At 45.8% G+C, this 12,500-nt stretch overlaps 1 protein-coding gene across 2 annotated transcripts in view; it reads right to left on the bottom strand.

Moving 5' to 3' along the window:
• Positions 1–12,500, bottom strand: part of PSMA4 (proteasome 20S subunit alpha 4) — a 128,139-nt gene that overhangs the window by 38,088 nt on the left and 77,551 nt on the right. For both annotated transcript variants that reach the window (XM_085602469.1, XM_085602471.1), the window contains 2 exons: positions 10,246–10,376; positions 7,756–7,879 (listed from right to left, as the gene is read on the bottom strand). In XM_085602469.1, coding sequence (XP_085458595.1) covers positions 7,756–7,879; positions 10,246–10,376 — 255 coding nt within the window. The remainder of the gene's footprint in view (positions 1–7,755; positions 7,880–10,245; positions 10,377–12,500) is intronic.

Below are 12,500 nucleotides of genomic sequence, written 5' to 3'. Positions count from 1 at the left end.
AGTTCCAGAAACGTGGTGTACCATGGTTGGCGTGCCCACGTTGGAGCAACCAGGATGAGCGTCATTGAGTGTTGCCTCAGTTTGCGTTCCACCAGCGGTATTAATGGTTACTGGGGAAAAAGCGTACGCAAATCTGCCTGACCAGTTCATCCATATTGCATTGCCCTGCGACTGTGGATGTGGGAACCTGGCGGCAAACTTTTGGCATTTTGCGTTTTCCTTTGTGGCAAATAGGTCTATCTCTGGATGACCCCACCGTTGGAAGTACGGTTGGAGTACTGATGGATGTATCTCCCACTCGTGTATTTGGTGGCTGTGTCTGCTGAGCAGATCCGCCATCTGGTTGTCCTTGCCCGGGAGGTGTTCCGCCATGAGGAAGATGTTCCTCTGAATGGCCCACTTCCACATGCTCTGAGCCAGATGAGACAACTGTGGGGAGTGTGTTCCTCCATGCTTCTGTATGTAGTACATGGCAGTCATGTTGTCCGTCCGGATCAACACGACTTTGTTGCACAAGTGTACTTTGAATGCCTTCATTGCAAGGAAGATTGCCATGAGTTCCAGAAGGTTGATGTGCATCCTCCTTTGCTGTGTCGTCCATAGTCCCTGCACTGTGTAATTGAGTACATGAGCTCCCCATCCCTGGAGAGACGCGTCTGCCATCAGTATGATTTGTGGGACAGGCTCTTGGAACGGTCGGCCCTTGCAAAGGTTTTGTGGATTCCACCAATGCAGAGAGTTGTATGCCCGACCGCTCACCAACACTAGGTCCTTCAATTGTCCGTGAGCCTGATTCCACTGACGTGCCAAGCACTCCTGAAGCGGGCGCATATGTAACCTCGCGTGCGGGACTATGAAGATGCAGGAGGCCATCATGCCTATCAACTGCATAAACACTCGTGCCGGTAGTGAGTGTTGAGGTCTGAACTTTTTTATGAGCAACTGCATGCTGTTGATCCATTTTGAATTGGGCTGTGCCTTGGCTGCCAGAGTGTCTATGGTCGCGCCTAGGTACTGCTGTACGTGGGTGGGTTGAAGGTGGGACTTTGGATAATTCAGGGAGAAGCCAAGGCTGTGAAGAAGGTGAATGGTGTGGGTTACGTGGTTGGCACACTGCTGGGCCGACTTTCCCTGGATAAGCCAGTCGTCCAGATAAGGATAGACATGTATGTGCTGTCTCCTTAAGTGCGCCGCCACTGTTGCCAGGCACTTGGTGAACACTCTGGGTGCCGTTGTTACTCCGAAAGGGAGGACTTTGAACTGGTAATGTTGATTGAGAACAGTGAACCTGAGATATTTTCTGTGTGATGGGTGTATGGGTATATGGAAATACGCATCTTTGAGATCTAGTGATGCGAGAAAGTCTCCCTGTTTGAGCAACGGCAGCACCTGTTGCAAGGTGAGCATGTGAAAATGCTCTGACAGAATGTAACGGTTTAGAGGTCGTAAATCCAGTATGGGTCTGAGAGACCCGTCCCATTTGGGGATCAGAAAATACAGTGAGTACACTCCTGATCCCTGTTCTTCTGCTGGCACGAGTTCTATAGCTCCTTTTTGGAGCATACTGAGAACTTCCTGGTGGAATAAGTGCAAGTGCTCGGAGGACATAGGACGGCGTCTTGGTGGTATGTTTGGTGGAGTGGATGTGAGCTTCAGACAATAACCGTACTGGACAATGTCTCTCACCCACCTGTCTGTAGTGATGGACTTCCAGACCGGCAGGAACTCCTGGAGTCTCCCCCCGACAGGTGTTACATGGTCGGGGGGCAGTGACAAGGCGTCACTGTTTGTTGTTGGGGGAGGACCTGGAGCTGTTGTTCCCTCGGCCTTTGACGTTGTTTCCATGGTATCCACCTCTAGTATTCTTATTACAGGTGGTCTGTGAACCTCCTTTAGTGTACTGCGACGGTTGGGAGTTCTGGTTTTTAGATGGTCCTCTGTTGCTAGAGCGACGAAAGGACCCACTCCGAAACTGCTGTGATTCCAGAGCCCCCATAGACTTTGCAGTCTCTGTTATCTTTTTTGATCTTTTCTAGGGTGGTGTCAACTTCGGAGCCAAAAAGGGAGTCGGAGTTGACAGGTTGATTGAGTATCGTTGTCTGTATCTCTGGTTTGAATCCTGAGATTCTCAACCAAGCATGCCTTCTTAACATGACGCTGGTGTTAATAGCCCTAGCTGCAGTGTCCGCTACGTCAAGAGCGCACTTAATGGAAGCGTTGCTTATGAGCTTCCCTTCTGTAATAAGCGACTCTGCTCCTTCCTTAAACTGATCTGGGAGGTGCTGTAGCAGTGTCTCTAGGGTATCATAATGCGCCCTGTCGTATCGAGCCAGAAGTGCCTGAGTGTTGGCAATTCTCCAGATGTTAACTGCCTGTGCAGCAACTCTTTTTCCTGAAGTTTCCAAGACCTTAGACTCCTTGTCAGGGGGAGGAGCATCACCCGTTGTCTGTGAATTGGCTCTCTTCCGAGCATTGGACACCACCAACGAGTCCAAAGGCAACTGGCCTCTTATGTAGGTAGGGTCCACAGGAGCTGGCCTATATTTTTTGTCAATCCTAGGGTTTAGTACTCTCGCCCTTGTGGTCTCCTTAAAAATGTCATGAGCCGGTTTTAGGACCCCCTTCAGCATGGGCAGAGTCTTAACAGATCTTTCTGAGGTAGAGAAGGTATCCATCAGCAAATCATCCTCAATAGGATTAGTGTGGAGCTGTACATCATGATTTTTAGCTGCTCTCTCAATCAAGGCATTGAAAGCAGCAGTATCCTCAGTAGGAGATGATTTTACCACATATGCCGGTGTGTCTGGAGCAGTATGTGGGTCCCCTGTACCAATATCGTCCACCCAAGGTTAGTTTTGATCTTCAGGGTCAGTGTCCACAGGATAAGTGTCCTCAACATCACCAGCATCCCCTGCATCCACATCAAACTGTGTGGGTGAGAATGACTGAGGCTCCTGGTCATAATATTGAACATGTTCTACTAGAACTGGTGATGTGGTCCTCTTCTTCTTCAATGGAATTTTGTATGGCTCCATTGATTTCTCTGGCAGTATCTTTCTTTTATATATTGAAAGTCTACCAGTCTCCGCATCGATAAACTGCCTTGGCTCCTCATCTTCCTGAGGTACTTCGACAGCTCTCTGTCCCATTGACATTCCTGTTGGGGCTTCGACAGGTTTCTTCGGGTCGACCCCTTTTTGCGGCTCGGGACCCTTCTTTGCGTCGAACATCGGCGGTCGTACCGCCGGTGGTAGTCCGAATTTTATGTGCGTCGACGCGATGTGAACTGTGCTGACCGTCTTCGGCTGTGGGGGTGCTTTTGCGCCGAGCATGGAAGCCGTGTCGTGGATGCGGAGTAACGACTCCGACACCTTCTTCTTTAGGAAGGGAGACGGTGTTGTTGATTCGACACGTTCCTTCGATACCCTTTTGGACGTGGCATCTACCCCCGAACCAGACGCCGTGTTCTCCACACGAGGACTGGGATGGGTCGGCCGTCGCGAGTCGCTCTGTATTTTTGTGTCGACGATCCTCGGCGCCGATTTTTTCGGGTCGGCAACCTTGACCTTGGTTGTTGGCGCCGCCTTCGGCTCGACGTCCCCATGAAATCTCTGTGCGTCGACGGCCTTCTTTTGTTTGTTCGGCTCCGAGGGCTTCGAGGCCTTGTTGCCGATGAGAGACTCTTTCACTTTCGGTTTCGAGTTAGGTGCCTGTGCCTTCAGTTTCGATTTTGTTTGATCGAATGATGGCGCTTTCGATACCGATGGCTCTTTAGGGTAGTTCATAGCCGGGCCTTTATGCGGGGCTGTAGAACGAGAAGAATGATCTTGGGTAAGGCCTTGTGGCGATCCCTCGACCTGAGCCTTATTGAGTGCCTCTCTGGGCCCTGTACCGACATGTGGGCCTAGCTCATCTTCTGAGCCATCCTCCTCGGCCCCAAGGGCCTCCTCGTCGTCTACTACCTCTTAGACGACACCGTCTTCCTGTTCGTCTACTATACACTCGTCTTCGGCATCATAGTCGGATTCTCGCTCCGAAGCCGGATCCGATAGCTCCCCCCGAACTTCAAGGTCCACGACCTCCTCATCTTCTGTCCCGAAGAGGTTGTCCGGGTTCGGCGTCGCTTTCTGCGCCTCGAGCCGAGCTGCTCGACGAATGCGAAGGGTCTTCTTCGATCGAAACCTGGAACACGCCATACAGGTGGCTTCGTCGTGGTTTGGAGAGAGGCACTTGTTGCACACCGGGTGCACGTCGAAGCGAGCATACTTAGCGTTGCAAAGAGGGCAACGCTTAAAAGGGCTATTCGATGTCTTTGGTTCCATCGTTGATGATCTACTCGAGAACGCCCTCGACAAATAGACTTGGCGCCGAACGAAAACAATACCGACTAATGTAAAGGCCTAAATACTCAAAGAGCTAAGATTAGGACATCCGAACCCAATGGCGGAAAAAAACAATCTAAGGATGGAGGGGATGCCCATGCGCACTGTAGTCCAGGGGAGGAGCCACCTATCTCGTGATACTTCGAAGACTCTTCCAGGACAACAATGTGCAATCATCCGGACCCAACACTAGGCGGCGATCTATGAACAGATATGAATTCAGCAGCCCACATACCTCGAACATGAGTATTATCAGCTAGTTACTTTTTTCCTGTTATAATTATCCCATACGTTATGTACCGAAAGCATGGTGATAACACCCAGGGAATGAAATTATACAACATGTAACCATCTGATTCAATGTATGGTGTGGATTTTTGGGAATACTTCAGTCTTTGTACGTTTAGAGTATTTGAATAAAGAATAAGTAAAACAAAATATTAAAATCAATTTAGAAAATCTTTAATTAGCTTAATGGAAATCAAGAGAAACTAATAAGCATTTCCTCACACATGACTGTAGCTATAGAGAACATGTTGCACAAACATTTAAACTAAGATACCTGTCCTGACTGCAGTTTGTGGGTTAGCAAAGGGTTGGTCTCACTTCCATCTTTAGCTTCCTTTGCCAAAGTCTTCATATGGATTACACCTTTTTTCACTTCTAGGTGCGGGGAGGGAAGGGGGGGGAAGGTCCCTCTCGTCATACCTCAGTGAAGCTGGATGCTGTTTGGGGAGGGGGGTGCGGGGGGGAAGGTCCCTCCCATCATACCACAGTGAAGCTGGATGCTGTTTGGGGGGGGAATGAGGGGGCGATATCTTATGCAGTTTACCACATGAACTTCACAGCTCGGGACAGTGCCTGTTACACTCATCGTAACAACTCCACTCTTCTGGATGCTTAATATTCCAGGAAAACAGCAGGGCTTCTCCTCCTGGACAGTCTCTCTTCCTGAAGGGCCAGGCACACTTCTTCCTTCTCTACTCAAGCATTCTTCTAGGTAGTAGTCAAAGCCACAGCTTTCCTGCAAGACTTCAAATGATGTCCCTTCACGTTTGGTAGAATGTCTGGCAGACATTAGCCCTGTATCACAGTAGCCATAAATTGTAATGAGGTAACCAAAGTGCAGTTCTGGCCAACGGAATTTGATTCCTCTCAGCAGACTGGTACTCCATCTACTCCAGCATGCACTGTTCCAAAGAATCCAACAGGACGGTGGATTCATCATCACAAATCATTACTCTCAGGACTACAAGTGGTATCTTGACAATCCATACCCTACGTTCTCCACCCCCAAAAAGAAAAGGACCCAGAGGAGGATTGCTGGAGATTTGTTGACATAAGGGCAGATGTCAACTGATTCATACATTTTATATATTGTTTTTAAACAATTGCACTGTATATATTGTATTCACTTAAACACCTCGTCACTTTAAGATCACTTTTTCACTCACATGTCACGTTTTTGTCTTTTCAATTATGAACTTGTGTTTGTGACAGCCTTGCATATACAAATAAGAAAAAGTATAATATACTAATTTTGATTAATCTCATCTTTGTTTCTTTAGTTCTGTACATTAATTTTGGAATGCTAAGCAATTGTTCGCCAGACAGAACCATTTGTAGTATATTTTCTGTATCACAGTAGCTCTTTGAGTACTTTGTAGAGCACTCCCCTTTGCTGGTCAAGAAGGACTTGAAAGAGTGTGGGATGGTTTGGGCCACACCTTTATACTGGTTTTTGGGACCATAGATGTTGATTCACCATCAAAAGTCCAAGAACAAGTTTGGGTTGGGTCCTTTTCAATTCCATTTACTGGCTAACACAGCCTTTGTGCAAGCTGATGGCTCTCACAGTAGGTGGTTATGGTGTTGGTTGCAAACAGGACTAATCAACAATTCCCTGCTAAAGGTTCCTCTCTGTATTTTAGGGATAGCCCTGTTACCATCCCCCACCCCATACTTCAGTGTTTGGGGTCCTCCCTTCAGCTCCAGAAATACAAGCAATACTCACCCATTGTCTGTGGAAACAGCACTTCCACCTCCATTTTGTGCCATGTTAAACCAGAGAGAATTCAAAATGGATTATGCCGGTTCCAGCAAATATACTCTCACCACAACATGGAGTACTGCTACCAACTACACATCTCACACTTGCACACCGTATGCAAGTGCAAGGATATGGATGTTACATACACAAGCTGAACTTTACTCCACCTGAACCAGGAAAAAGGTCTGGTCATTACTATAAGCCACAAATATCCGGTATGCTGCCTCCGTTGCTTTCTATCAACACCAGAGGACGTAAGAAGTAGTCCCATGTTGAGATAGAGTGCACGCTTGCTGTGCCTCTTCAGGTGACAAATCAGGTTCTAGAATTCAGACTAATCATGGACAAGCCAAGAACGTGGCACACAGATTACTGGATGAGCTGGACGAAAGAAAAAGTTAGGATACCAGGTTCACATGCGGTCAGGTCACTCAGGGCAGAGGTTTACCATGCAGGGCACATTCCGGTCCCACTGAATTTTTAGTAGTTGGAGTTTATTGTAAACTTCATCCCCTTCTGGGCTGCACCACAGCTGCTTCTAGGTGGATCTCAAATAACTTTATTGCTTGAGCTGGTGTCTTCCACCCTTTCCTCCCAGAAGATTGCGATTGTACCTCTTTATGCAATAACATCGGAAATTGGACCAAAAGACATTCCAGACAGTCTCAAACTCGGTCATATCTCATGCCACAGACAAACTCTGCATTTTCTTCAACATACACCCATGTTCGCCTTTTTCATGTTCCATTTTCCACCTTGCCCGGCACTTTTTCTCTTACTTTGCTCCATCCTAACTCCTACGTCTCAAGTACCTTTGATTCTCCTATAATCACCTCCCACCTTCTTCATCTGTCCATACTTTGCCTCTCCCTCCAACTCAAGTAAGTTTCCTTGTACCCTGCTATTTTCCCCATCCTAATTTCCTCAATACCTTTCTATTCCACCCTCTGCATTACTTTTAACCCCCAGACCCTGCCTAAATCCTCGGACCTCCCCCCTTGCATCCTCGAAACCCCTATAATACCCAAAACACTACTGTAACTGCTCGGTCCTATTCTTACCCTCTCAACCTTCTAATCCAGCGGCCCAAACTGCCTCCTCCCCACATGCATATCCATATCCCACTGCAACACAATATATTCTTCTCCCTCATCCACCTTCTCCAAGCCCACCGTGGCCCCTTTCACTCATCTCAACCAGCTCCCTTCTACAAGCTCTTGCGTTAAGCATCCTCTTTTGTCTAAACACTTTGTCCCCACCTACCTTTACCATCCGCTTCTACCATACTTCCTTCGTACCACCATACTTGTTAGATCTACTTACTTTTCTCAGCAGAAAGCTTACTAACATCCATTGTCTTGTTTAACACTTTGACAGCTAAGGCAAGGGCATCCTTCAAATTCATGCCTCCTTCTTTGTAGTCCTGTTTTAGCATTGAAACAGCCGCCTGGAAAAAAATGAATAAAGTGTATGAGGAATTTGCGTAGCACACCAGTTGATAGATCACCCGATTACATTAACAAATGTAATAGTAATATACAGTGCTTCTGAAAAGTATTAGAGTGAAAGAGTTGGTAGGCACCCCCTTCACTAGTAAAGAAAATCTCAGAGAACGTTGCCCTGGCAATGACAGGTCATTAAAGCTGAAGCCCTCCCTTAAGTCGTTCTCAGATTGGGGAGTGGGTCTGGAGGAAGATGCCTGAGGCCAACAGGCAATTGGTCGTAGTTGATCGAGAACAACAATACAGATCTCAGGATAAAAGGTATGTGAACAAAATAAAAGTATAAGTTACTTACCTGTATTCCTAGTTCTCTTTCAGGGGAATCCTCAAAGTCATAAGCAGTGAATATTCCCGCCTACGTGCGGGGTCCCTGTAGCACATTACTAACAAACACACAAACAAACAAACATGAAAACAAACATACACACACACACACACACACATTACCCACCCCATTACACCCCCCCATCTTCTATTCAAGGCTAAAAATGCCCAATTTACATTGAATTTTCATTTAAAGAACCTCTTACCAGACTCAAGCATTTCTGTACAACATAAAAAAAAAACATAAGGTGCAAACAGTCTTTATTGAACAAAAAAACTGCATAGAAATTCCCAGCAGTACTTAGCGTAGTTAGCCAATAGGCCGCATTTAAAACATAAGTAAATAAAATACTGGCACCATGCCTTGAAGACCTCCAGGACCTCCCGTATCCCATCATGCCCTAAAGGTGACAGTTTTTCCGGCTCCTTCGGTGAGGATCCTGGCACACTGAGCTCTCCTATTTTTTGACTTCCTGTCAAAAATGTATTTTCGAAAGAGAATTCTTAGCTTCTCTAGACGTCTTTCTTTATTTAGAGTGAAGAGTAGTAGTTCTCGAACAAGGAATTTTATTTTTTCCTGCCAAAAATCACCTTACCTTTTTGTCACGAGTCCTGCATGTGCCAAAAAGGCGACACAGACTGGCCCTCATTCAGTCTGCATTGTAGGTCTACCTGACAGACACACACCTGAGATTTGCCATCATTTTAAGAAACTCTCAAAGAGCACTTTGAAGGACAGAAAGAAAAACCCTCTACATGGTATACAGGAGAGAGGAAGAACTAGATCGGGTGGACTTGACCCATCTTCCTCCAAGAAGACTCCCTCTCTCCCCCCAAGACAGTCTAGTCTTCAGAGGCAGATGTCCAGAAAGGCGACAAAAGCGACAGACAAGATCAACATATACAGGTAGGAAAATACCTGTGTGTTTACCATCAGCGTCAAGATAGACGTCAATAGTGCCTTCAGCTACGAGGCACACTTCGCCTTCAAGACCTTTATCAGCATCGAAACAATGATGACCAACGTCGAGAGACTCTACACCTGTCACCGAGAGGTATTCTTTCATCTGCTCACCGCCATTAGACATCCATTGAAGGAGAAGTCTCAGTCAATGACCGTACATCACCGGCCGCCGTCGATGGGGCTCCGTCGGCCGCCACACATCACCATTTGACATGGAGGCAGACATCGCCTAGGTAGACTATTAACTGCAACATAGTGCCGTTCCACGTTGAGGCACACTTCATCGGCGAAAACTCCATTAATGGTCTCACATCACCACTTGGCGTTGATGTATAAAATGCCTATAAGGCCTCTGCCGACAACAGCATCTCACTGGTTGACGTCGAGGCAAGATTCACCCACTGTTTTGTTGACGTTTCAATACCATCCAACATCACAGATTATGCCGAAACACCATTTTCAGAAGTGCAAGCATAAACTACACTCGCAACTTCAGGGATTTCCTCTCATTCATCTTCGGAGGGGCAGATGTCTCCTAATCAGTCAAGAGGTTTCGGAAACCCCGATCAACCCGTAACCACGCTGGCTGGAAACCATCCACACGCAGCAGCACTTACAGTCTGCTTAGTGTCTGGTTGTACATCAGGTCTCCTGAGAGGTAGGTTTCCACTCATCAGGTGGAGATCGCAATGTGGCTCATGAAAGCTAGAAATGTACATGACGGCTACCAAGAACCTGCTTTTTTTTCAAACTTAACTGGCAAAGGAATTTCAAATCGTGAATAGATACTCAATGGCACAAAATTCTAGGCTTCTTGATCAGTTACTGAAACTTACCTTTGGACAGAAATTCTGACAGAAAGCTGGCTGCAAAACAGCCACTAAATTATAACTAAATTACATCAAGAGTGTTTATTCCTACTAGTTCAGGTTTAAGATCTAATTAAAGAAGACCTCTTTATTTTGAAGATCTATATTATTAATCTTCGAGATGTTCTCTACTGAGCATCCACACAATACTTACAGCACTGTTGTTACCAATGCAAGTTGCTTTCCATCCACCATAATTTCCACTGGGATCACTCTGATACAGCTGAAACCCATAATGTTTATCCCAACCAATGTACAGCAGTGAAACACCAAACGGCCGTTTGCCTGCAAAATACAAACATATTATTCAAATAGTAAAGAAAAAATTACAAACAGAACAGCAGTTAAACAAATTTATTTAGCTACAAACGAGGCAAGCGTGCCATTTTCTTTTAGGCAGTGTCCATGTCCACAACCTAAGGCAGAAAGAGCAGATGGAATATAATGCTCAATGCAGCAGATAGTAATGCCAGATAGAAATTCAAGATTGTTAATCATGTTACTTCTGCATTACTATCAAAGAAGATTACTTCAACAGCATAGCTTCCTTAAATTGCCGCATCCAAGCAGATTAAGAAGTAGCTATAAAACTAAACTAGGAGATTTGATAACAAAATCCACCTACATTTGAGGGGCCAAATAACAAGGCTAAGATATCTCCTCATTAGTAGAAACTTTGTTATAACACGTTGTTTGCTTAACAAGCCAGCATTCTACTATTGAGTAGCAGTGTGATTAACAGAATGAAAAATGGTAACAGATTCAAAATACACACCGGAGTGAAGAGTAACTGCTCTCAAAGACAGAAGTTCAAAAAGTAATTTTACTCACATCATTTCATCATACTTATCAAACGATCCAGAACATCAAGAATTTCGTTACATGTGCTTTCTATGGGGCAACATGAGTCGTTCAACTGACCTATATCTTAAGCAGACTTAAAGCTATGCTATCTGCAAGGCCAATTAGGTAAAGCTGGGCATCCCTATTAATAGTTTGAGTGTTGTGCTTTTGAAAACTACCCAATAGAAGTCTTGCTCCGATTCTTTTTTAAGGCTCAACCACAGAGTGTATATTTGTTTCCACGTCCAGATTTCAGAACTTACAAAGCTAGTTCTCTGCTACATGGTTCTCTCTTCGCCACATTTCTAACTTCTCCTTGGTTAATAGGTCTCACCTTTTGGCTTTGCCAAAGGTGTTCAGCATGTGGAAAATAAAATAAATGATCATAGTCAATGCTGGCCGCACTGCCAAGAGAAAAAAAAAAATATTATGGTGTATGTGTGCATGCATATGTATGGGTCATCACACTAGGACAGCTCTAGTATGATAATGTGTATGCCTATGCCATTGCATGGTAGCCATTCCAAAATGGTGGAAACCAATCCTAGAGTGGTGAATGTAAAAAAAGTTTTTTTAAAGTGTTCCGAAATCCATTTTGTCAAAAAAATATAAAGGAGGGACAACTGTTAGCAAAGGGCGGTAGCTGCTGAGCACTCAAAATAATTAAGAACACATCTTAAGGAGGTGGGGGGGAGAAATGGTAGATGGGATGGAGTGGGGGAGCTATGCGATTGAAAAAGAAACAGACCTGCATTAACAACAGAAGGGGATGGAACACCAAGAAGTAGGGGGGGGGGTGTAAAAAATAGGTGGGGTAGGTGATGAATGAGTGTCAGGGTAGAGATTGGAATTCCAGGAATGTAAACTGTTCAAGGATATAAATCATTCAATCAAAAGGATGGAAAAAGGGCTATGTTCAAGGGGAAGAACAAACATGTGAAAAGGAAGGAAATCCCTTAACCCCTTCGCTGCGGCGCGAATTCCGCCGCGGCGCTGTGGGGGTTTGGGGTGAGCTCGGCGCCGCTATGCTCATGACGGAACCACGCCATCATGAGTCACGGGCGAGCTGTGCTCATGACGGAGTGGTTCCGTCACGACTCCGCCCACTTGCGTTGATCGCCCACACAGGCGGGGATACAGCGCCGCGTGGGCGGAGCGGCCGCCAACGGCCGCAGCATGACGGAACCACTCCGTCATGAGCACACGGCGCCCGTGGCTCATGACGGAGTGGTTCCGTCATGAGCATGCAAGGGGGTAAATAACCAAGAAAATAAAGTATGCAAGAATGCCAAACAGTGGCCCACAGTTAATACGGATATTGTCCACAATAGGTCTTCGACAATAGACAAATGAGGTGTGCAGGCTATCCTTAACAAAAGCACTTTGAAGATGCAAGCAGTCTTTTCAATTAACATTGCAAAGCTACATCTGGATAGTGGAATTGTAAGATCTTCACAATTTTGAGTTCTCTCAGTGATGACATTTCATCTGCCCTACTCTGTTAAGTTTGATTTGCTTATCAGCAATGGCTCTAGAACTGGATTTAGGAAATGCAATGTTATCCTA

This window comes from Triturus cristatus, chromosome 4_2 (genome assembly GCF_964204655.1).
Source record: "Triturus cristatus chromosome 4_2, aTriCri1.1, whole genome shotgun sequence".
NCBI classification, from domain to species: domain Eukaryota; kingdom Metazoa; phylum Chordata; class Amphibia; order Caudata; family Salamandridae; genus Triturus; species Triturus cristatus.
This window is presented reverse-complemented; position numbering and strand designations above follow the sequence as displayed.